At 48.6% G+C, this 25742-nt stretch overlaps 1 protein-coding gene and 1 pseudogene across 4 annotated transcripts; both read right to left on the reverse strand.

Annotated features, from left to right (window-relative positions):
- Positions 1-5583: 5583 nt before the first annotated feature.
- On the reverse strand, positions 5584-7827 carry LOC105497333 (MKI67 FHA domain-interacting nucleolar phosphoprotein pseudogene; annotated as a pseudogene).
- A 6868-nt stretch (positions 7828-14695) lies between these two features.
- LOC105497108 (sialic acid binding Ig like lectin 10) lies at positions 14696-22851 on the reverse strand. Of its 4 annotated transcripts, none has more exons than XM_071087612.1 (11): positions 22729-22851; positions 22260-22649; positions 21843-21953; positions 21466-21513; positions 21056-21325; positions 20722-20769; positions 20352-20609; positions 19996-20280; positions 19594-19687; positions 18877-18988; positions 14696-16071 (listed from the first exon to the last, which is right to left on the reverse strand). In XM_071087612.1, exons 1-11 carry the CDS (start codon positions 22763-22765, stop codon positions 15796-15798), a joined length of 1929 nt encoding a protein of 642 aa, XP_070943713.1. In that variant the 5' UTR covers positions 22766-22851; the 3' UTR covers positions 14696-15795. The 4 variants fall into 4 exon arrangements, with proteins under 4 accessions (XP_070943713.1, XP_070943712.1, XP_011766162.2 ...); XM_071087611.1 differs by having other exon boundaries at positions 21843-22127; XM_011767860.2 differs by lacking the exon at positions 19996-20280.
- Between the last annotated feature and the right edge of the window lie 2891 nt (positions 22852-25742).

The following is a 25742-nucleotide window of genomic DNA, read 5'->3' on the forward strand; positions in this document are numbered from 1 at the left end:
AGCACTTTGGGAGGCCGAGGCAGGTGGATCACAAGGTCAGGAGATGGAGATCATCCTGGCTAACACGGTGAAACCCCGTCTCTACGAAAAATGTAAAAAAATTAGCCAGGCGTAGTGGTGGGCGCCTGTAGTCCCAGCTACTTGGGAGGCTGAGGCAGGAAAATGGCGTGAACCCGGGAGGCGGAGCTTGCAGTGAGCTGAGATCACGCCACTGCACTCCAGCCTGGGTGACAGAGCAAGACTCTGTCTCAAAAAAAAAAAAAAAAAAAAAAAAGAAAAAGGCTGCAGTTTAGTACTTAAACCTGCAGTTAGTCGTCAACTTTCTATCCAGGTAGAGTAACTAAGGAGAGCTATGAAATATCAAAAGAAAACTAGAGGCTAGGACAAAGAGGCAATGTCAGCCAAGCCAGTGCAAGCTGGTATGCACCCCTGTATTTCAGCCAAGGGCAGGCAATCCAGAATTACAGAATTCTCCTTAACTTGACAAAACAGTGTATTTTACCTCTGAAAATCTTGTCAAGGGTTGCATTTCATTGTACCTGGTAAAACACAAAGTCCACTCTCATGAAAATATTTTATTTTTCAGAAGAAATATTATATGTAATACATTGAAAATCACAGATTGCTTTTTCTTCATCTTTTTTTCCCGTGAATGTGTAGGTGTTTGAGTCTCTTGTGTTTCTTATTTTACATAGGATATGGGCTGTTTGAAAACAATTTCATTATCTTCATCATCGTCATTCATTTCAGCCACTTCAGATTTTTGTCTCTCCAGAAATATTGGTGTACAAACTGGTGTGAGGCCCTGGATATCCACAGTCTTCTCAGGAGTGTCAAGAGTGCCTAAAACCTTTTTCTTCTTCTTATATAAACCTTGGCCTTTTGTAGATGTCTGACAATTAGTTTTTGAAATACTTTCTGTTTTCTGGAAAATCAAAGAAGGAAAATCATAATTCTTTTTTTAGCTAATTCCTTTTTTTTTGAGATTGAATCTTGCTCTGTCACCCAGGCTGGAGTGCAGTGGCCCAATCTTGGCTCACTGTAACCTCTGCCTCCAGGTTCAAGCAACTATCCTACCTCAGTCTTCCAAGTAGCTGGGATTACAGGTGCCTGCCACCATGCCTGGCTAATTTTTGTATTTTTAGTAGAGACAGTGTTTCACCATGTTGGCCATGCTGGTCTCGAACTCCTGACTGTTGGGGTGATCAAACCCAACACTAGGCTGTGGGGGCTATGAAGTCCAGTGGAGTCAAAGGAATGAGAAAAGATAAGTTAAGAGTGCATAAGGTGGGTCCAGGGGGCCAATGCTAGTGTGGAGGCTGCGAAGGCTCCGAGCTCTGGAAGCCTGCACTATTTATTGGTGATCAAACAAAGAAGCAGGTGGTGAGGATGTAGGGGTTGAAAGAAAGCAGTGCATCAAGCACGTGACTTACAGCCGTGATGATTTACCATTGTCTTTGAAGCATATGGAACATATTCTGCTACTTAAGATAATGGGAAACATGTTCTTCTAGCTTAAGATACAATCGATCTATGAGCCTGGGAATGCTAGAAGCAAGGAGCCAGCAAGTCTAGACAAATTCCAGAGGCCAGGAGGGGCTTCATGCCCTGAGCCCTGGATTCCATCCAAGCCATGAGGGGTTTTATGCCTTGGGCTTAGATTATGGTGCAGCAGGGTAGCCTTCCACCCTTTAGCACAGAGCTTGGTGTTCCAAAGGCCATGAGTGGTTTTAGACCCTGAACTGTGGACATGTTCCAAGACTCTTTTTATATTATGTCAGACTAGCAAACCCTGCCTCAACTTTTTCCCCAACACTCAGCTTTTCCCCAACATGCCCGCCTTTTCTTTTTTGTAAAATCGCCACAGCTATCATTGCTTGTTCTTGATGGCGGCTTTCTCTCCAGAGGTGGCTTCTGCATCTGCAGAGTAAAGGAGACAGCACAAGCACCTAATTATTAGAACAGAATTTGCAAATGTAGAGCTTTCAATGGCCTTAATCCATTTGAGAGGATTGATTGCAGACAACCCATCCACTGTCTTGTTCAAAATATCAGTTCCAAGGAGCAGGGCTAAGTGAGCCTGAGAGGCTTCAAAAACCTGCTCTTTTAGTTTTATAATATTGGGGGTAAGATTTTCCTCTCTACCCTCTAGATGGCGTTTAACTTTTTCCCATGGATGTTCTGTCTCATTGTAACTATGAGGAGTAATACAAAAGTCAGATGTATTCCAGTCACATTGCATTTGAATTCTACTTTCTAAACTCATAATATGATCTCCCATCCAAATCACTGTCTGACGGAGATCATTAATTTGGTTAACTATTTTTTTATCTATTTGAGCTTGGGAGTTCCATAATTTTGTGGAATTCTTTTGCCACTTATTGATAAATTCAGCAGTTTGCACAGATGAATGTAAAGCCACACTAGCTACTGTAGCGGTAGTAGTAACAGCAATGAGGCCAGTTATAGCAAATATAAGAGCAACTATAAATCTTTGGGATAAGAGTTTTTTAAGGATCTTAGTTACAATATGAATGGAGGATGATGCCTCCCATGTTCTATTTAGAGATATAGGGATCCAAACTCCTTCTCTGGCTTTAATTATCAGGATAGTCTGATTTTTATTAAAAGTTGGTAACATTTCCTATTGCTAGCATAAAAGGTGGCTGAACACAACTTTGAATCCAAAGGGTCCTGTTGGAAAGAAAAGAGAGAGCATATTTATTTTTACCTCCCTCCCCTCTATACCTTTTATATTTACCCTCCCAACTTTTGATTGAACTTTGAGCCATAACTAATTTCCATAATTCAGAATGTTCCTGTCCTATGGCAGGAGATATCATTTTTGGGCTACGGGCAACAATGCCAGCAGGACTCCACATGATAGGGGCATTAGCTTCCGTGCGAACATACTTTGTATGATTCCTTTGCCAGCAATTCCACTGGTTTACTACATTTGTTCTACAGGAAGGCTTTCCGGTGCAATTTTCCTTAAAGATCCCGTTAGGGGACTAATCAATGATGATTCCACAGGAGTTACTTTGAAGCACCTCAGTCTTACTATACAATCTTCCCAAGTTCGAGCATCCACACCTTCAAATGTAACTTTGTTTTGCTCCCATTCGAGCTTATTCGGATGGAACTTCAGAGTTTTAGGACTGGAATAGATGTATATTAAACTATGCCCCCAAATCATATGCAAAGCAGCCTGTGATTTATTTTTTCCGGGGACTACTGCCAACCAGGCTTGTGTGTCAATCTGTAAGCATCCAACAACAGGTCCCAGGCATATGGGGGATATTTATATCTTATAAATATATTCATTTTTTTCATCCCTTCCTCATTAGGATGCATTGGCCCGTATTCAAAATGGAGTCACTCTGGTTTGAATGCTTCTTACGTATTTCCCCTTTCGCATTTACAGGAGGATCCTTAATCCTAAGGGTTGCAGAAGGATGAAGGTCCGTCTTCCGCAACTTCTTCATGCTGAATAGGGGCGACGATATTCCTGCCTAACTATTAAGGTGTCTTGTATTCAGGTAGAGAGGAGCTCAGTCAGAAAGCATTGGTCCGTTAAGCATCTGTTGTACCTCTGAATCCCAGCAAAAGGTAAAACCTGGTGCTCCAGCAGTTTCTCAGCTTCCTGTGTGGTTTTCTTGATCTGTCCCCGTGTTATGGGGGTTGATGTCAGCCTGACTCCGGTTGGTCCTCGTTCCATCTTCACATTCAGATTTAAACTGGCTCATGGCTCATACTGGGGGAACCAGGTATTTGGCTGGGATCCATTGGTCCCTCCAGTCTCCCATTCCATGGTCGTACACATCTTGAGGGCATCCACACATTTGTTTGTCTCCTGCAAAAAACACAAGCATACCCTCAAACCCACGTTAGTAAATCTAGCGAAACAGACGCAAAAACTTTTGTGGCTATAGCTGGGAGGCATGCCATTGCTGAAGCATTTGTTCTACAAGCTGTAACTCAGCTTCTGCCTCTTTGGTTAATTATCATGGTGTAAAACTTTCCACTGATAATGAGAAACAGGCCCCTTCTAACGGAAGGCATAGAAAAATCAAATCGAGGCTTATCCTTCTCGTGCAACAGTAGAGCAAGAAGGCAATCCTCAAGCCTTCAATTTGCATTGTACAAGTGGGTCCACTAGATGCTGTGGCTCTTGATAGGTCTTCGGCTGTTTGATGGGCACCACACAGGTACCTGATTGTCACCTGGAGAGACACAAGCAAATCCTCTTCCCCATATAATTATCTTTCCTTTTCCCCGGCTCTTTGTATGTGCATCCCTCCACCATATATCTTGCCCAGCCTTTTTATTTTCCTTTTCTACGTTCCTTTTTTGTGTATTCAGATTGCCCATAATTAAAGCCAGAGCCTGAGAAATGGGGCCTTCCTACTTTCAATCCAGCCATAGCGTGAGCTGAAAGAGTAGCCCTATGCAAGTTACCTCCACTACCGTTGCAAGCCCCAATATAGTCAGCCAAATGAGCCTTCCGTCTCATAGGTCTGATAGCAGTTTGACATTCTGCATCAGCATTATCATATGCAGGAAGCTGTGTTACAACATCCTGAGGTGTTTTATCAGTTATGGCTTTATACACAGCCTCTTGGAGCCGAGTAATAAAAACAATATATGGTTCTTTAGGTCCTTGTTGGACAGATCTGAAAGAAGGATGTTTTTCCCCTGTAATATTTATCCTTTCCCATGCCCGTAAGTGCACAGATTGCAGTTGAACAATGGCAACATCCTCCATTACTGCTTGATTTTCTAATCTACCCCAATTAGGGCCAACTCTCATTAACTGTTCAAAGGAAACAGGCACAGGTGGCTGCATTTGTGTGTTTTCCCTTGCCTGAGTTTGCGCTTCATCAGCCCACCAGGTTTTAAACTGTAAATACTGAGACGGAGTGAGAACAGATTTTGTTGAAGTATCCCAATTATATGGTATTAACCTATTATCAAGAGCCACATTTTGTAACAAAGTTTGCACAAAAGGAAAGTTCAGACCATATTGACTAATGGCTTACTTAAATTCCTTCAGTAACTTAAAAGGAAAAGTGACCCAATTAGTTATATTCTGTCCTCCTTGCTGTATTATAGTAACTGGAAATTGCCATGCTTCAAGGTCTCCCTCAGCTCTAGCTTTTTTTCTTTTCTTTTTTTTGACAGAGTCTCGCTCTGTCACCCAGGCTGGAGTGCAGTGGTGCAATCCTGGCTCACTGCAACCTCCACTTCCCAGGTTCAAGCAATTCTCCTGCCTCAGCCTCCCAATATAGTGTATAGTCCTCAGCTGTGTACTCCCTGCCTCAGCTGGACTACAGGTGCACACCACCATGCCCGGCTAATTTTTTTGTATTTTTAGTAGAGACGGGGTTTCACCATGTTAGCCAGGATGGTGTTGATCTCCTGAGCTCGTGGTCTGCCTGCCTTGGCTTCCCAAAGTGCTGTGATTACAGGCGTGAGCCACTGCACCCTGCTTGCTCTAGCTTTTTGAATAGAATTTTGTATAGCACCAGCAATTGCTCCAGGTTTTAACGTTGCAAGTACAGGAGCAGTAAGTTTTACAGCTAATTCACTTTCTCACCCATTAAGGGGAAAGGGAGGAGGTGGCCATTCACTTAATTCAGCAGGTGGAGCCAACAGGCTAGTAAAATATACCTTTTTCAGTTTCGCCTTCTTTAACCTCTTCTCATTTTTGCTCCTTGCATTCAGAATCTGAAGTTAGTTTTTTACACTCGTTCTCCTCTTCCTCATCTGAATCTGCCTCATCATCTGTTTGAAATGGCTCAAGAGCTGCCTTTATTAGCGCCCACATTGACCAAACGGAAACTGGAATTTTTGCTCCCTCTTTATACGCCTTTTTAAAATCTCTGCGAATTCTCTTCCATTCATCCAACTCCATAGTCCCTTGTTCTGGAAACCATGGGCAAAACTACTTTACTCTACTAAAGAGTGATAACAAATTTTTGAGTACTAACTTTCACTGCTCCTCTTCGTAGTAAATGCTTTAAGAAATTCAAATAAGTAGAATACTTGCTTTCACTTTGTCTGATTGTTACCCTGGTTCTTCCGCGTGCTCAGCTTTCCCACCGAGCTTCTTTCAGTCGTCCTCGGTGTCCTCTGATAATACCTCCTCCACTTTCACATGCTCTAGCGTTCCTTCACTGGGGTTTTCGTTGCCCCACGTTGGGTGCCAGGAATGTTGGGGTGATCGGACCCAGCGCCAGGCCATGGGGGCTACAAAGTCCAGCAGAGTCAAAGGAATGAGAAAAGACAAGTTAAGAGTGCATAAGGTGGGTCCAGGGGGCCAATGCTAGTGTGGAGGCTGCAAAGGCCCCGAGCTCTGGAAGCCAGCACTGTTTATTGATGATCAAACAAAGAAGCAGGTGGTGAGGATGTGGGGGTTGAAAGAAAGTGGTGCATCAAGCACATGATTTACAGCTGTGATGGTTTAACATTTTCTTTGAAGCATATGGAACATGTTCTGCTACTTAAGATAATGGGAAACATGTTCTTCTAGTTTAAGATACAATTGATCTATGAGCCTAGGAATGCTAGAAGCAAGGAGCCAGCAAGTCTAGACACGTTCCAGAGGCCACGAGGGGTTTTATGCCCTGAGCCCTGGATTCCATCCAAGCCACAAGGGGTTTTATGCCCTGGGCTTAGATTATGGTGCAGCAGGGCAGCCTTCCACCCTTTAGCGCAGAGCTTGGTGTTCCAAAGGTCACGAGGGGTTTTAGACCCTGGATCCCGGACATGTTCCAAGACTCTTTTACATTATGTCAGACATGCAAGCCCTGCCTCAGCTTTTTTCCCAACACTCAGCTTTTCCCCAACACCTGACCTCAGGTGATCCACCAGCCTCAGCCTCCCAAAATGCTGGGATTAAGGCATGAGCCACCGTGCCCAGCCAGCTAATTTCTTCCTGAGTAATTTTTCTTTCTTTTTAAATCACTCCTCCATCTGTAGCTTTTGTGTTAGTGTCCGATTCTGATTATACCATTTCACTGATGGATTTGATGGCTGCTTAAATGGAATATTCCAGTCTTTAAAGAGTTCTTTATGTACTTTTTCAGGTGACATAAAATGACACTCCATGAGTCTTTCACCAAACAGGTAGTTGTTCATTGTTTCAGCAACTATCTTGGCAACATCCTCAGACTCAAACTCCACAAATGCACATAGCCTTTATTATTTCCAGTTGTTTTAATTCTGGACAGTCTGAACCGTGTCACAGTGCCAAACTGGGAGACATATGAAAAGATCTCGGTTTCGTTAAGTAGGTTAGGTAGGTGGCACATGTAGACTACTCCAGGAGTAAGTTGTTCTTGTTTTTTTTTGCTGGATTATGCACTTGCAAACCTGCACCACCTCCTTTTGAAACTGGACATCTTCCTGTGGGTTAAGCAACGAGATCCCAGCCGGACCAGACAAAGCTGCCATGCCAAAAGCAGCTGACATTAACTCCACGCAGTGCTCCCAGAAATGTAAGGCTCCCAGCTCCCCTGAGGCAGAAAATGGGCATCTATGCTTTTAACATACGTATGTGTACACAGTCCAAGTGATGAAATATCAGGATCAGTGGCAGCTGGGAGGGTGGAGGAGGCAGCACCACCTGATATTTGGGAGGGAGAATGGCTAGGAGTTGCCAATACGTAGAGTGAGGGACAAGTCAGGGTTGTTTCTCAGATTTTGAGTTTGGGCAATGGTAGCATGATAAGCTAAGATCAAGCATACAAGGGGAAGAAGGGCTTTCAGGCTGGGAGCATTTAGGAGAGCATGGGAGGATAATGCATGTGTTTTGGACATGTTGAGGTGCTTGCAGGGTGTCCACATACAGATGTCTGGGAACAATAGATGTAGGCTGGGTGTGGTGGCTCACTCCTGTCATCCTAGTCTCCTGGATAGCTGAGGCAGGAGGCCTGCTTGAGGCCAGGAATTTGGGATCAGCATAGGCAACAAAGCAAGACCCCATATCTACCAAAAAAATTTAAGGTCGGGCACGGTGGCTCATGCCTGTAGTCCCACCACTTTGGGAGGCTGAGGTGGATGGATCACGAGGTCAGGAGTTCGAGACCACCCTGGCCAACATGGTGAAACCCTGTCTCTGCTAAGAAAAAATACAAAAATTAGGCGTGGTGGTGCATGCCTGTAATCCCAGCTACTTTGGAGGCTGAGGCAGGAGAATCTCTTGAACCTGGGAGGCGGAGGTTGCAGTGAGCTGAGATTATGCCAGTACACTCCAGCCTGGAAAACAGAGTGAGATTCCATCTTAAAAAAAAAGAAAAGAAAAAATCAAGACAAAATAAAATGTGGTGCTCTCTAGAGCTGGAGGCTGTTGATAAAGGTGGGGGAATTACCACTTGGGAGAGTTCATCTCTGCCTGTTCCAAAATCCATTGTGAGCATTGCCAGTGCTTTCATGAAGAGGTCTAGTGAGAGTGGGGCAGGAGTGGTGCCATCTTCATGTTACAGGCTGTCGTAGTTCGTTTGTGTGGCTATAACAGACTACCACAAACTGGGTAATATTTAAATAATAAAAAAAGTATTTCTCATGGTTCTGGAGGCTGAAGTCCAAGATCAAGGCACCAGCAGGTTCAGTATCTGGTGAAGGCCTGATCTCTGCTTCCAAGGTGTGCCTCTGTTATGGAAGGTGGGAGGGCAATAAAGGGCCAACACTGCGTGAAGCCTCTTTTATAGTCTTTAATCCCATTCATGAGGGAGGAGTCCTCATGACAAAATCACCTCCTAAAGGCCCTGTCTCTTCATATTATTGCATTGGGGATTAAGTTGCAACATGAATTTTGGAGGGACACAAGCATTCAAACCATGGCAGAAACTCTTTGCAAGCCATTTTGCTGCTAAAATTTAAGGGTGGGGGTATGACTTATTTAATAAAGACGACATTTTCTGTATAAATGACACCAAAGTCCTCCTCATTAGCAGGTGTTGAATAGGACATTTTGTTTCCTTCCTTCCTTCCTTTCTTTTTTCTCTTTCTTTTCTTTTTTCTTTTTCTTTTTTTTTTTGAGATGGAGTCTCACTCTGTTGTCCAGGTGGTGTGATCTTGGCTCACTGCAACACCCACCTCCCAGGTTCAAGCAATTCTCCTGCCTCAGCCTCCCAAGTAGCTGGGATTACAGGCACCTGTCACCACACCCAGCTAATTTTTGTAATTTTAATACAGGGGGGGTTTTGCCATGTAGCCAGGCTGGTCTCAAACTCCTGACCTCAAGCGATCCACCCACCTTGGCCTCCCAAAGTCCTGGGATTACAGGCGTGAGCCACTGTGCCCTGCCCTGCCCTGAATAGGACTTTTTCTGTTGCCTCTTAAATGGTTTAAAGAGGGCAGCCAATAATGCAGTCAGAAAGCTTCTCTCTGCCTAGTTTCCCCAAGAAAACAAAGCTGCCAGCTGGCTGTTGGACAGGTGAGAAGTCTTTGGTGAGATGCTTCATCATCCTCTCTTTCCCTGAACTCTTCACGTCTACCAGGGCTCTGGGTAGGAGGGGTTGCTCCAATAAAGTGTCGAGAAAAGACTTGGGTTTCCTGATAGAATGGGAGGAATCAACATGCTATCTCCCCATTGGGTGTCTGTGTGGGCAGCCAACTTCTTGCTGTGCCCTGCATCTCCCTGTGCAGGGAAGAGGAGCATTAGAGAGGAAAAGCTGGAGGCAATGAGGGGCTTAGGGCAGTATAGCCTGTACTCCCCAGCCCAGCATGGTTAGGATGTGTGAGTTTCTGAGTCCTTTCTAGCTACTATAACAAAAATACTATAGGCTGGGTGGGTTGTAAACAATGAAAATTTTTTTCTCATAGTTCTAGAGGCTGGGAAGTCCAAGATCAAGGTGTCAGCAGACTCAGTGTCTGATGGGGACTCACTTCCTGGTTTACAGATAGTGCCTTCTGGTTGTGTCCTCACGTGGTAGGAGGGACAGTTCTCTGGGGTGTTTTATTAGGGGCACTAATCCCATTCATGGGGGCTCCACCCTCATGACCTAATCACCTTCCAAAAGTCTTGACTTCAAATATCATTACATTGGGGGTTAGGACTTCAACCTAGATTTTGGAAGGACACATACATTTTGTCTATAGCAGAGGGTGGATGGACATGAGGGAGGGTAGCTGGGCTTCCGCAATCTAGGTGATATGTCACCCAAGAAAGCAGTAACAGGCTGCATGGGTGTCTGCCAATGGTGGAATTGGAGAAGGTATGGGAGAAGCAGGGGACCCAACTCTCATATCAAGAAACAGAGAAGGCTGGGCACGGTGACTCACACCTGTAATCCCAGCACTTTGGGAGGCTGAGGTGAGCGAATCAGTTGCAGTTAGGAGCTGGAGACCAGCCTCATGAACATAGCGAAACCCCATCTTTAATAGGAAAAATACAAAAATTAGCTGGGTGTGGTAGTGCGCATACCTGTAGTCCCAGCTACTTGGAAGGCTGAGGCATGGGAATCGCTTGAACCCAGGAGGCAGAGTTTGCAGTGAGCCAAGATCGCACCACTGCACTCCAGCCTGGGCGACAGAGCAAGACTCTTGTCTCAAAAAACAAACAAACAAAAAAAGAGCATGATTGAATCAGTGATCAGAAAAAATAGAACAATTTTATATTCATACTTCCTGGAGTTAATGTCCCAATTAACTGGTTAAAAAGAATATTTGGCAATACAGAAAGTTCCCCTTGGGTTTTCTGACTCCAAGCCTGGTGGGTTTCTCTCTCTCTCTTTCTTTCTTTCTTTCTTTCTTTCTTTCTTTCTTTCTTTCTTTCTTTCTTTCTTTCTTTCTTTCTTTCTTTCTTTCTTTCTTTCTTTCTTTCTTCTTTCTTTCTTCTTTCTTTCTTTCTCTTTCTTTCTCTCTTTCTTTCTTTCCTTTCTTTCCTTTCTCTCTTTCCTCTCTTCCTTTCTTCTCTTTCTCTCTTTCTTTCTGTTGTTGTTTTTCTTTGCACAACATTGCCTTTCCCCAAGAGTACTGGATAACAGTGCCCTCCCTCCTAGTCCCAAGTCACTATTGCAGAAGTCAGGACCTTAACACACACATTTCAAAGTTACTGACTCCTGGTCAAACCTGGTGCCTTAGCAATGCAATCTTGTAATTTCCCAGGTCAAACAGATCTTCAAGAGTTGCTCTCATGGCAGAATTTGGTGGTAGAAGGAAGGAAGCAGAGGCTTAATCTTTGGGCAGCTTGTAGGGAGTTCCCTTTTTCTCAAGCCCTTGCAGTGTAGCAGGACGAGCCGCAGACAAAACTCCTCAGACACTGGATTAAAGAAGGAAGAGGTTTTGTATTTGGCCGGGAGCATCGGCAGACTCACATCTTTTTTTTTTTTTTTTTTTTTTTTTTTTTTTTTTGAGACGGAGTCTCACTCTGTCCCCCTTGCTGGAGTGCAGTGGCCGGATCTCAGCTCACTGCAAGCTCCGCCTCCCGGGTTCAGGCCATTCTCCTGCCTCAGCCTCCGGAGTAGCTGGGACTACAGGCGCCCGCCACCTCGCCTGGCTAGTTTTTTTGTATTTTTTAGTAGAGACGGGGTTTCACTGTGTTAGCCAGGATGGTCTCGATCTCCTGACCTCGTGATCCACCCGTCTCGGCCTCCCAAAGTGCTGGGATTACAGGCTTGAGCCACCGCGCCCGGCCCAGACTCACATCTTAAGAGCCAAGCTCCCTGAAAAAGAAATTCTTGGCCTTTTTAAAGGCTTACAACTTTAAGGGGTCCACGTGAAAGGGTTGTGATAAATTGAGCAAGCGTGGGAAACGTGACTGGGGGCTACATGCATCAGCTAACAGAACAAAAAGTTTTACAATGCTTTTTTCTTACAGTGTCTGGAATTTACAGATAACACAAGTAGTTTAGGTCAGGGGTTGATGTTATTATTATTACCTTTTTTAACTCCTAGGGCCAGGTGGTGGTGCCAAGGTTGTCTGGCTATTTATCTTACTTTTGTTTCTTTCTGGCTTTTTGCTTTCTGTCTCCTCCTGTCTTGTGAACTAGGCAAGGTGGGGGGAAGAGGGCAGCAGGAATAGTAGTGGTCTCCTTCCTCAGCAGCATCCGTCCCACTCTAAGCTTAGTTAAAGGAGACTGTGTAACCAGCAGTGCTCATCCATCCTGGGCCTGAGTTTGAATCTCAGCTCTGCAGTTCAGCTGTGTGACATGCAAGACCTTGTTCCTCTTTGAAATCCTTCTGTAAAATGAGGTGGCTGCATTGGGTGATCCCATCCTACTCCATGAGTCTGTAGTCCTATTATCCTGGGTATACTGATGTCTGGTGGCCAACTTTGGTCCTTGCAGCGAATTCAGGTTTTTCGTTTGTTTGTTTGTTTTGTTTTTGAGACATAGTCTTGCTCTGTCACCCAGGCTAGAGTGCAGTGACGTGATCTCAGCTCACCGCAGCCTCCGCCTCCCGGATTCACGTGATTCTCTTGCCTCAGAATCCTGAATAGCTGAGGATTACAGGCACCCACCACCACCACGCCCGGCTAATTTTTGTATTTTTAGTAGAGACAGGCTCTCGCTCTGTTGCCCAGACTGGTCTCGAACTCCGGAGCTCAAGTGATCTGCCTGCCTTGGCCTCGCAGTGTGCTGGATTACAGGCATGAGCCACCATATCCACCTCAGTTGTTTATTTTTTATTTTTTTCCACATCTGGAGGGTTTAGCACAGCCAGGAAACCACACCAGAGAGGGCCACCTTGCCATGTCACCAACTATGCAATAACTACTGAAGACAGACCTCTTGGGTGGCTATGGAGGAGCAGAGGTCGGCAGAGGAGATGGCCAGCAAAGTGCTCACCTTTGCTCTATTTCTTCTTCTTTTTTTTAAATTTTTTTATTATTATGGCCGGGCGCGGTGGCTCAAGCCTGTAATCCCAGCACTTTGGGAGGCCGAGGCGGGCGGATCACAAGGTCAGGAGATCGAGACCACAGTGAAACCCCGTCTCTACTAAAAATACAAAAAAATTAGCCGGGCACGGTGGCGGGCGCCTGTAGTCCCAGCTACTCAGGAGGCTGAGGCAGGAGAATGGCGGGAACCCGGGAGGCGGAGCTTGCAGTGAGCTGAGATCGCGCCACTGCACTCCAGCCTGGGCAACAGCGTGAGACTCCGTCTCAAAAAAAAAAAAAAAAAAAAAATTTTTTTTTTATTATTATTTTTTGAGATGCAGTCTCACTCTATCACCCAGGCTGGAGTGCATGGGGCGATCTCGGCTACTGCAACCTCCACCTCCCAGGTTCAAGCAATTCTCCTGCTTCAGCCTCCCGAGGAGCTGGGATTACAGGTGCCCGTCACCACATCTGGCTAATTTTTGTATTTTTTAGGTGAGACGGGGTTTCACCATGTTGGCCAGGCTGGTCTTGAACTCCTGACCTCAGGTGATCCGCCCACCTCGGCCTCCCAAAGTAGTGGGATTACTGGTGTGAGCCACCGCGTGATTTTTAGCATGTTGTAAGTTTGTTGTTCTTCATTCCATTTCCAAAGCGTTCACGCCTCCATCCCCGCATATGTTTGCGCTTATTTAGATTGGTGGATCTGAGAGCGCATTAGCACCCCATCCACATGCAGTCTCCTGCCCTTCCAATCCTCACCCTGAAAACCTTCCTCTTGTCACAGACCTAGTCATTTTTGCCACGGCTACTCTTGAGCTCTTTATGAACCTCTGCGCCCGCTTCCTCTTCTGTGAAAACAAATGAGTTTATGTAGATTAAGATCTAGCCGACTTCTGTAAAGGATCAGATGGTAAATACTTTAGGCTTTGCAGGCCAGCGACTCAACTGTGCATGAAAATAAGTGCAATGTGTAAAGGAATGAGCACGGCTGGGTGCCACACTGAAATCTGAATTTTCATCTTCCCAGGGGCATGGAAGAGTCTTCTTCGGACTTTCCCCCGAACCATTTAAGATGTAAAAACATTTCTAGCTTGCAGGTGGTATGAAAATAGGCAGCAGGCTGGAGGTGACTTAGGAGCCTATCTAGTCATGTTTTTTTTAAAAAAACAAAACAAAACAGAGTCTCGCTCTGTTGCCCAGGCTGGAGTGCAGTGGTACAATCTCGGCTCACTGCAACCTCTGCCTCCTGGGTTCAAGCGAGTCTCCTGCCTCAGGCTCTGGAGTAGCTGGGACTACAGTTGCGCACCACCACGCCCGGCTAATTTTTGTGTTTTTAGCGGAGACGGGGTTTCACCATGTTGGCCAGGCTGGTCTCAAACTCCTGGCCTCAAGCGATCCATCCACCTCAGCCTCCCAAAGTGCTGGGATTACAGGCGTGAGCCACTGCGCCCGGCTGTATCTAGTCGTCTTTAAAAGCCCTCCCACCTCTGAGAACCCGTGAGACTGAGCAGTCCTCTGGACTGGAGCTGGGGTGTGTCAGAGGCAAATCTTTGCCTACCTTCTCAGAACACCATATTCAGAGAAGGCTACTCAGGACAGATTTGTCAGGCTGTTCCGAATGCCCAGGTCTGGGATGAGATGGCCTATCCATGGAGGATTTTTTTTTTTTTTGAGACAGGGTCTCACTCTGTTGCTCAGGATGGAGTGCAGTGGCGTGATCTTGGCTCACTGCAGCCTCGGCTTCCTGGGTTCAAGTGACCCTCCTGCATCTGCCTCCCGAGTAGCTGTGTTACAAGAAAGGGGTCCTGATCCAGACCCCCAAGAGAAGGTTCTTGGATCTCACACAAGAAATAATTCAGGGCAAGGCGGTAAAGTGAAAGCAAGTTTATTAAGAAAGTAAAGGAACAAAAGAATGGCTACTCCACAGACAAGAGTAGCTCCTAGAGCTGCTGGTTGCCCACTTTTATGGTTATTTCTTGATTATTTGCTAAGCAAGGGGTGGATTATTCATTCCTCCCTGTTTTAGGACGTATCGGGGTAACTTCCTGATGTTGCCATGGCATTTGTGAACTGGCATGGCACTGTCAGAAGTGTAGCAGTGAGGACAACCAGAGGTCACTCTCGTGGCCAACTTGGTTTTGGTGGGACTTAGTTGGCTTCTTTACTGCAATCTGTTTATCAGCAAGGTCTTCATGACCTGTATCTTGTACCGACCTCCTGTCTCATCCTGTGACTTAGAATGCCTTCACTGTCTGGGAATGCAGCCCAGTGAGTCTCAGCCTCATTTTATTCAGCTCCTATTCCAGATGGAGTTACTCTGGGTCAAATGCCTCTGACAGCTGGAACTACAGGCACACATCACCAAGCCCAGCTGTGTTTCGTTTTTGTAGAGACGGGGTTCACCATGTTGCCCAGGCTGGTCTCGAACTCCTGGGCTCAAGCAATCCACCTACCTCAGCCTCCCAAAGTACTGGGATTACAGGCATGAGCCACTGCACCCAGCCCATTTGGAGGATTTCTTTGTTGTTGTTGTTGAGATGGAGTCTCGCTCTGTTGCCCAGGCTGGAGTGCAATGGCGTGATCTTGGCTCACTGCAACCTCTGCCTCCAAGGTTCAAGCGATTCTCCTGCCTCAACTTCCCAAGTAAGTAGGACTACAGGCGCCTGCCACCATGCCCAGCTAATTTTTGTTATTTTTAGTAGAGACGGGGTTTCACCAAGTTGGCCAGGCTGGTCTCAAACTCCCGACCTCAGGCGAGCAGCCTGTCTTGGACTCCCAAAGTGCTGGGATTACAGGTGTGAGCCACCGTGCCTGGCCAGATGTTTTTTGAGAGACAGAGAGAGAGAGAGAGAGAGAGAGAGAGAGAGAGAGAGAGAGAGAGAGAAACTTTGCACTCTGTTATCTTCAACCTCTTTCTTACTCTACCTTTCTTCCTAGCTGAGGTCCCAGTCCTAAAACCTAAGAGACCTTCATTGGAACTTGACTTCTGCGTAATCCGCCTGGGTGCCCTTGGGCATCCAGGCCTCGGGCCTGGGTCTGACGCCTGGGAAGTTGAGCGTGGCATAATGGAGCTCCTCTTGGCTTTCCTGGGATTCTGGGGCTTGAGTGGATGATTTGGGTTCTGGGAAACTGGGCAACTGATGCTGCTTTTTCTGTTTCTTCTTTGATTCTGGGGAGGGAGCACCTGGTGGAAGAGGGGTCCGAGAAGGACTGCTTGGTGTGGCTTTCTGATTCCGATTCTGAGCCTGAGGGAAGAACGACCATCCTTCATTCATTCATTCAGCAAATATTTGAGCACTTACCACGCGTCGGGCACTGATTTACAGCACAGAGTGAAACTAAGTCCCTGCCCTTGCCTTGCTGAGCTTGCATTCCATCTTGGAAGGAGGAACAGACGATAACTAGCAAAAGTACAATGACTGGTAAGTGACAAATGCCATCAAGAAATTTGAGCACCTTCTAGAAGTCAGCGAAAGGAAGGGTGAGATGACTGTTTAATAGGGCATCCAGGGAAGTTCAAGACCAGCCTGGCCAACATAGCAAAACCCTGTCTCTACCACAAATACAAAAATTAGCCAGGCGTGGTGACACATGCCTGTGGCCCCAGCTACTCAGGAGGCTGAGGCAGGAAAAAAATCACTTGAACCTCACAGGTGGAGGTTGTAGTGAGCTGAGATTGTGCCACTGCACTCCAGCCTGGACAACAGAGAGAAACTCTGTTTCAAAAAAAAAAAAAACTGATAGCCGGTCGAGGTGTCTCACACCTATAATCCCAGCACTTTGGGAGGCTGAGGTGGGTGGATCATCTGAAGTCAGGAGTTGGAGATCAGCCTGACCAACATGGTGAAACCCCATCTCTACTAAAAATACAAAAATTAGGGGGGCGTGGTGGTGCTTGCCTGTAATCCCAGCTACTCGGGAGGCTGAGGCAGGTGAATCGCTTGAACCAGGAGGCGGAGGTTGCAGTGAGCCAAGATCTTGTCACTGCACTCCAGCCTGGACAACAACAGTGAAGTCCCATCTCAAAAAATAAAATAAAAATAAAAAAATAAAATAAAGGATAGCATGCATGCACGGAGAGACAGACTGGAGAGGGTGAGAACGGAAGCAGAGAGACAGACTGGAGGGGGTGAGAACGGAAGCAGAGAAACAGACTGGAGGGGGTGAGAACGGAAGCAGAGAGACAGACTGGAGGGGGTGAGAACGGAAGCAGAGAGACAGACTGGAGGGGGTGAGAACGGAAGCAGAGAGACAGACTGGAGGGGGTGAGAACGGAAGCAGAGAGACTGGAGGGGGTGAGAACGGAAGCAGAGAGACAGACTGGAGGGGGTGAGAATGGAAGCAGAGAGACAGACTGGAGGGGGTGAGAACGGAAGCAGAGAGACAGACTGGAGGGGGTGAGAACGGAAGCAGAGAGACTGGAGGGGGTGAGAATGGAAGCAGAGAGACAGACTGGAGGGGGTGAGAACGGAAGCAGAGAGACAGACTGGAGGGGGTGAGAACGGAAGCAGAGAGACAGACTGGAGGGGGTGAGAATGGAAGCAGAGAAGGCATGCAGAAGGGGCCTGTGGTGCTCGGGAGAGAGGTGTTGGTGCATGGCCTGTGGGAGTGAGGGAAGAGTAGGGAGAACTGGCTTGGTTGTATTTTGAAAGGAATTTGCTGATGGATTGGTTGTGGGGTGATAAGAAGAGAGGAGTGAAACATGATTCTAAAGCTTTGGACTTGGCTGGGAAAATGTGGTGTTATTTGCTAACATGGGGATAGAGATGGAGCATAAATGGTGGAATTAGTTTTTTTTTTGTTGTTGTTGTTGTTGTTTTTTTTTTAAATGAAGTTTCACTCTTGTTGCCCAGGCTGGAGTGCAGTGGCGTGATCTCATTGCAACCTCCGCCTCCCGGGTTCAAGCGATTCTCCTGCCTCAGCCTCCTGAGTAGCTGGGATTACAGGTGCCCACCACCACGCCCAGCTAATTTTTTGTATTTTTAGTAGAGATGGGGTTTCACCATGTTGCCCAGGATCTCAAATTCCTGGGCTCAAGCAATCGACCCACCTCAGCCTCCCAAAGTGCTGGGATTACAGGTGTGAGCCAGCATGCCTGTCCTTTTTCTTCTTGAGACAGGGTCTCACTCTGTCAACCAGACTAGAGTGCACGGCATAATCACGACTCACTGTAGCCTCCAACTTCCAGGTTCAAGAGATCCTCCCACCTCAGCCTCCCAAGTAGCTGGGACAATAGGCATGCACTACCACACCCGGCTAATTTTTAATTTGTTTTGTAGAGGAGAGGTCTCACTATGTTGCTCAGAATGGGGAATTATCTCACATTGGTTTTGGACAGGCTAAGTTTGAAGTGCTGATCAGACACCCACATGGACATGTTGCATAGACAGTCTGCAGTTCACGGAAGGAGCCGGGAGATAAAAATTTTGCAGTCATCAGCATAAGATGTTATCTCTTAATAATTTCCAGAATTTACAGAGTATTACCCAGGGGCCAGGTGATATTTTGAATATTTTATTATACAAGTACAATATATTTAACACCCAGCATCATCCTAAGAGGTGGCCGCTAGTATTATCTCCATGTTACAGCTAAAGAAATTGAGGCACAGAGAAGTGAAGATACTTGTTTCATCACACAGTGATGACAGCAGGATTTGAACCCATGCAGGCTGATTTCAGACCCCCTGTGCTGAATCCCTATGAGGTACAGCCTCCTGATGATACGTATAATTGTTAAGCAGTTAAGTGTGATTAGTAACATCAATGGTGGCAGTAATAATGGAATAATGGCTACCTATTGAGAAAGTGCATGTATTCTAATCCTCAAACCAACTCTCAAAGGAGACAGAGGAAGAAATGAAGGCTCAGAGGGACTGAGTGACATGGCTGAGGTCTCATAGCTAGTAAGTGCCAGCCAGGATTTGAATTCAGTACTATCGCTGGCACTTTTCACACCTTGATGTCTGTAAGATAAGGGGTGCAGAAGTCTGAAAGTGGGGTGTCAGCTTTAGAGAAGAGAAAGAGCGGAAGCATGGCCCAGACACTCACCAGGGGGCCGGCCTTCGGGACCACATTGATGTAATCCAGGATCGTGCTGTGCCGGGAGAACCTGGGCCTTGGGGTCTCTGCCTGAGTCTGTCTCTTTGGTAGAATCTTCATGCTGAGGAAACGAACACATCTGTTTGTACACCGTTGCACCTCCCTGTGACAGACTGCCACGTTTACTACTTGAGACCGTCACTACGACAGTTACTATTACTACTACTACTACTTGGGACCGTCATTATGAGACTGAAAGAAGGAGGACAAATGTAGAAATGTAAACTCAAGACAAAAGAAACGATTTTAAAGGAAAGGGTCAGGGGAAGAAGAAGAGGGCTCCCCGCTTCTAGTGAGCAAGGGCAGCCATCTGAGCCTCTACAGCCCTTCGGATTTATTGGGTAGAAAGGGCAGGGAGCAGGGAGGTAACGATTGGTCAGCTGTTTAATTGATCACAGGTTCATATTATTACTAACAAGCTTCAGACGTGCCTAATTACAAGAAACACTTTGCTTGGGGTGTGACGACCCTCAGTATTCCTTCTGGGAAGCAGACGCAGTTTGTCGGTTTGCCAACATTCTGCATTTATGAGAACAGTTTGCTGTTTACTTGTATAGCTTCCAGTGGTATACTGAGATGATCATGACCCTCACTCTTTCGGCCTGCAACACCTCCCCTCTTCCCGGGTCCAGGCCCCAGACCCCGCTACTCCTCCTCTTAACCTACATGATCAGGGTGAGGCAGAGGAAAAGAAGAGCCGTGATGCCGATTCCCAGAAACGTTCCGTTGGAGAATGCCGTTGAGATGAGTCCCTTCTTATCTGCACACGGAGAGGGTCAGGTGGGCATTTCCCACCCATGCAGGGCTCACGAAGCCCACTCGTCACTCAGCATTCAGGCTTCCAGTTCCCATTGCGGACATTGTATCTGCAACCCCTCTGTTTACTTTTAGGAAGCCTTGCCACACCCCGGCCCAGGTGTTAGGACTTCCCATTGTGTTTTCCTGTCAACATACAGATGCCACGGGTCTCCTGTGTCCCTCCGAGCTCCTGCTTCAACCACAGGACCTACTCTTTGCCCCACTTAGCTTCTCCTCCAAGAACCTCGGCATTCAGGAGGCCCCCCTAACCTGGAAGCTGCAGGATGGATCCACTCTGGGCCCCATGGACGTTCCAGGCCTCACAGCTGAGCCCGAGGCCAGAGCTGAGCCCTCCATGGAGGCTCAGGGAGCTGTTGGTCCAGGGCCTGACTGAGCTGGAGGTGACCTCAAAGGAGTCCTGGCTGCTGTTCCCCTCCAGCAGCTCCTCCCCAAGCCACCAACGCAGAGAGGGGGCCGGGCTGGCTTGGGAGGAGCAGCTGCAGTGCAGACCCTCAGCCTCCCAGGAGCAGGAGGGGCCCAGCAGCTGTGGGGGGTCTGTGGGACGGAGGACAGGACTCAGCAGGGGCCCCTTCCTGGGACCCAGGTGCCCCCCTTTCCCCACTCACAGTGCACGGAGAGGCTGAGAGAGACGTGCTGGGAGCCCAGTGGGTGCTGAGCGTGGCAGGTGAACTCTCCTTCTTGCTCCACTTGAACCCGAGGCAGCTCCAGGACCCCGGGGTCTGAGGGCTGGGAGGAGCCCACGGTCTGTCCCCCCTGGGTCCAGCTCAGCCTGGCTGGGGGGCTGCTGTGGGTGACACAGACCAGGCGCAGGCTTTGGCCCTCCAGGACCGGGAGGGACGTGCCGTTCCCGAGGTTTTCCAGGACTAGGGAAGGAAGGGGCAGAATCCATGTGCAGCTCAGGGCTCCGGGACCCTCCAGATTCCTGGGCCCCAGTTCGGCACCGAGAGGCCCTGGCTCCTCTGTCCCCTTTCCTACCTGTCCTGTTTGCTTGGGAAACCATCACTCTCAGGTTCTCTGGAGGATCTGAAATGGAGAGAGGGGACCGGCTCTAGACGGGCCAGGGGCTTCCCTCTGGGTAAAGGGAAGTGTCCTGGAGACTGAGGTGGGGGAAGTGGGTGGGATAGAAGGGCAGTGCAGAATCACCCACTGAGTCCCAGACACAAACTGCATGAGGGTCTACCCAGGTAAGGTCAGTCCCCGAGGCCTGGGGCTCCAGATCCCCTCAGCTCTGGGACCCTGAGCCCAGCCCCTGCATCCCCACCTGTTCTGCCCTCCCGATGGACCCCAGGCCCCTGCTGGGCGCACTCACACTGCACAGAGAGGTCCAGGGCTCGCTGCTGGGAGCCAAGCCTGTTCTCCGCTCGGCAGGTATAGCGCCCTGAATCCCCGGCCTTCACCCCGGGCAGCTCCAGCCCCAGGGTTCTGGGGCCCCAGGGGTGGGACAAGGAGAGGACTCTGTCCTGCAGGACCCAGCTCAGCGTGGCGGGGGGCTGGCTGTCAGCAGCACAGAGGAGCCGCAGGAACTGGCCTTTCTGGGCTTCCAGGTATGGGACATTTCCCTGGTGCTGGAGCTCCAGGGCTGGAGTGGGAGGAAAAAAACAAGAGAGAGAGGGAGGGAGAAAGAGAGAAGGGGTACAGGGAGGAGCACATCCCCTCATCCCCTGAAGCCTTTTCATCTAAAGACGACTGGCCCAGCCCCAGCCCGACGGCCCTCAGTACCTGACGTGTTGTCACGGAAAATGCTGATAACGAGGTCTCTGGGGGCGTCTGTAACAAGATTGTGAGCTGCCTACAGGGACGGATGGTTTGTTCCCACAACCGGAAAAATTCCCCCAGGGAAAAGAAAGTCAGACTATCCTGGGAAGACAAGTGGCCAACCAGTGCCATGGCTCACTCGTGTGGACCAGATGCCATTCCCATCCCTCTCCCAGGGCTACATCAGTGTCCTGGGACCCCACGGCATCCTCTCCCTGGACGCTTCTGAGCTGGGAGCCGCTCCACTGCCCCGCTGGGCTCCTCCCCCTCCCCTGTCTCCCCACCCTTCCCCGCACCCACCGGGTCTGTCTGCACGCCCCACCATCCCAGGCCACACTCACAGGCCACGCGGAGTCGGACGGTCCTCTGTGCGCTCACACCCTTTCTGGAGAAGTCCACGTGGCAGGTGAGGTCGGTGTCGTGGTCCTGGGGGCTGGGCGTGAAGCTGAGCACTGAGAAGTGGGCGGTCGTTGGTTTGGTTCCTTGGGAGGAGAGGGCAGTCCCCGTCCAGGAGAAAGAAGGGGCTGGACATTCCTCAGAGGCCCAGTTAAACACACAGATGACCGTCACTGGCTGCCCGGGCTCCAGAGTCTCAGGGATGTAGACATCAGGCTTCTGAGTCAGGGCTGGGACAGAGACGGGGGTGGGGGGGTTCTAATGCTGCAGGGGTCCCTGAGAGCCCTCTCTGCTCAGCCCATAGCCTGTCCCCAGGGTCCCTCTCCAGTGTGAGAGGCAGCGGTTCCCATCCCATTCCATACCTGTTACTTTTAGAAGGAACCCATTGTTCATGAAATTATATCTCACATATGTTCCTCTCTCCACCCGAAAGAAGTACCGTGCCTCATCCCACATCTGTGCGTCTCTGATCACCAAGGAGCAGCTCTTCTTGCCGGGATCCCCAGTGAGCTGGAATCGGCCCTGGGTGCTCATTTCCACCTCTCGATTCTGGTCGTTTGTCGCCACTGGAGCATCCTTGCTTGTCTCAGTCTCAGTCCCTGCTTTGAACCAGTAGCCATAAGCTGGGGTAGACTCTGTCCAGCCCCTTGAGGGGTAGTTGAAAGAGCAGGGCACAGAGACACACAGGCCCTCCTGCACCGTCACCAACTGCTCCACTTGTATCCAGAAGCTCCCATCTGTAGCCTGGGACCCTGTGGGGAGACAGAGGCTCAACCTGAAACCCCAGCCCTAGCTCCGCCCCAGGTCCTTTCTGGTCCTCGGCCCACTCACCGCCCAGCAGCGAGCACAGCAGCAGCGGCAGTAGCATCTCGGCATAGGAGGCACGGGACCTGCCTGAGTCAGGCCTATTCTCTGGTCGTGCTGTGAGTGGCTCAGGGCTCTTGGCAGAAGGGGAAGCCAAGGGCGGAAGCTGAGCCCTGGGGCCTGATGCGTGAAAAATGAGCTTCAGATGCTGAGGTCACAACTCCTTTCCCTTCCTCCGCACTCTCCAGCCCACCTTGCCCAGTTGTCCTCTGGGTCTCCTGGGGGCCCAGCCTGGCCTTGGGCTTGTTGAGCTGGTCCTTCCAGAGCTCCCTGTGTAGGAGGAGAGAGCAGGCTTGTGTCTATCCTGGGGGCCTGACTGGGGGTGGGGTGGTGGGGTAGTGGTGTAGGGGCTCTCCCTCTGGGCCCTGGGTCATCGAAAAAGGAGAAGTGAAAAATCCACAGTGAGCTATACCCTTGTCTGGGCCACTGGTGGTGTAGGTGGTGGGTACAGGGGAAGGGACAGTTACTGGAGGGGGCTGGTCTTGTCAGATAAAATGCAGGATGCCTGGTTAAAGCTTTCACAGAAAAGATAATTTTTTTTTAAGTATAAGTATGTCCCAAATGCTGCATGGGATATACTTATACCAAAAAGCAAATTTGTTTATTTGAAATTCAAATTATTTATTCGTTTATTTATTTTGAGGCAGAATCTCGCTCTGTCACCCAGGCTGCAGTGCAGTGGCATGATCTCTGCTCACTGCAACCTCCGCCTCCCAGGCTCAAGCGATTCTCCTGCCTCAGCCTCCTGAGTCTGGGATTACAGGTGTGTGCCACCACACCGAGCTAATTTTTGTATCTTTAGTAGAGATGGGGTTTCACCACATTGGCCAGGCTAGTTTTGAACTCCTGACCTCAAATGATCCACCTGCCTTGGCCTCCCAAAGTGCTGGGATTACAGGTGTGAGCCACCGCACCTGGCCTGAAATTAAAATTTAACTGAGCATGTTGAATTTCTTTTTTTCTAAATCTGGCCACCCTAGGGTGGTGTCAGCCCCATCCCTTCATGCTTCCTGGTGAGCTCACTGACCCTTGGTCCCCAGAAGCACCCTCCTGGCCGCACTGGGCCCTAGTCCACTTCCCAGTCTCCCTTCCTCCTCTGTCATTCAATTGGGACACCCACTGGGATTAGAACACATATGCCCAAAAGTAGTGCTGATGGGAGGAGTTTGAGGAAAGGTGGGAGTTGGGGGCAGAGTGAGGGAAACAGACTAAGGAAGGTGGAATTTGCAATGAGTGGAGTAAACTCTACAAGATGTTTTCCCCTCACTGAGATCTTCCTGAAATGACTCTGTTTGGGTCACAGAGAGACACAGAACTCATTCTTCAACATCCACACACCTTGGGTATCGAGCACTGAGCTTCAGGGGGACTTGGAGGTGAATCCTCCATGGTGGGTCAGCTCCAGGGCCCCAGGTTAGTAAATGAAGATTCTTAGAAACAGGAAAGCACAGAGTCCCCTAAATGACGCAGATGCTGGACAGACATTCAGGATGGGACCTGGGGAGGAAGGGGTCAGCTCTTCCTGGCGGAGGGGTCAGGAGAGGCCTCCTGGAGGAGATGACCCACCTCCTGCCCTGTCCTGGTTCTTTCATCCATGGTATTTTTGTGTTTTGTTTTTGAGACAAGGTCTTGCTCTATTGCCCAGGCTGGAGTGCAGTGGTGTGATCGTGGCTCACTGCAGCCTCAATCTTCTGGGCTCAAGCAATCCTCCCACCTCAGCCTTGCAACTAGCTGGGACTATAGGCACACACCACCATACTCAGCTAATTTTTGATTTTTGTAGTTTTTGTAGAGACAGGTTTTTTGAGACAGAGTTTCCCTCTTGTGGCCCAGGCTGGAGTGCAATGGCGTGATCTTGGCTCACTGCAACCTCCACCTCCTGGGTTCAAGTGATTCCCCTGCTTCAGCCTCCTGAGTAGCTGGGACTACAGACATGCGCCACCATGCCTAGCTGATTTTGTATTTTTAGAAAAGATGGGGTTTCTTCATGTTGGTCAGGCTGGTCTTGAACTCCTGACCTCAGGTGATCCGCCTGCCTCAGCCTCCCAAAGTTCTGGGATTACAAGCGTGAACCACTGCACGCGGCCGAGACAGAGTTTCACCATGTTGGTCAGGCTGGTCTCGAACTCCTGGGCTCCAGTGATCCTCCCGCCTTGGCCTCCCAAAGTGCTGGGATTACAGGTGTGCGCCACAGCCTCATCCACTGTATCAGTCGCTTGAGCTGTTGTAACAGCGTGGCCCAGACAGAGGGGCTGAAACAACAACACTGACTTCCTCACAGTTCTGGGGCTAGACGTCCAAAACCAAGGTGTGGTTCCTTCCGAGGCCTCTGCTTGGCTTGCAGATGCCACTTCTCCCTGTGTCCTCACACAGCCGTTCCCCTGTGGGTGTCTATTTCCTCAACTCCTGCTCTTATAAGAACTTACAAGAACTCAAGTCATATTGGACTAGGCCCACTCTAGTCCAAATGAGTAACCTCATTTCAATCGGCCCTCAGTATGCACGGGTCCCACATCCGGGAATTCAACAACCTGCCCATCACTGCATTTAAATACAAAACCAACAATAGCCAACATAACCATAAAAAACAGCATGAATTAAAAATACAGCATAACAACTGCATTAACTGTATTAGGTGTGATAAGTAACCTGGAGATGGGAGGATGTGCAGAGGTGCTATGCAAACACTACTGTATAAGACAGCTGAGCATCATAGATTTTGGTATCCAAGGGGTGGGGATCCTGGAACCAATCCCCCACTAACACAGCAGAACAACTGTATCTCTTTAAAGACTCTGTCTCATGTACAGCCACATTCTTAGGTACTGGAGGTTGGGACTTCCACACAGAAAATAGGTGGGGGGAGGGGGAACACAATTCAGACCCTAATATCCACCTCTCCCCACCTTTTTTTTTTTTTTTTTTTTGAGAGAGAATGTTGCTCTGTTGCCCAGGCTGGAGTGCAGTGGCATGATCTAGGC

This window comes from Macaca nemestrina, chromosome 20, assembly GCF_043159975.1.
Source record: "Macaca nemestrina isolate mMacNem1 chromosome 20, mMacNem.hap1, whole genome shotgun sequence".
NCBI lineage: Eukaryota > Metazoa > Chordata > Mammalia > Primates > Cercopithecidae > Macaca > Macaca nemestrina.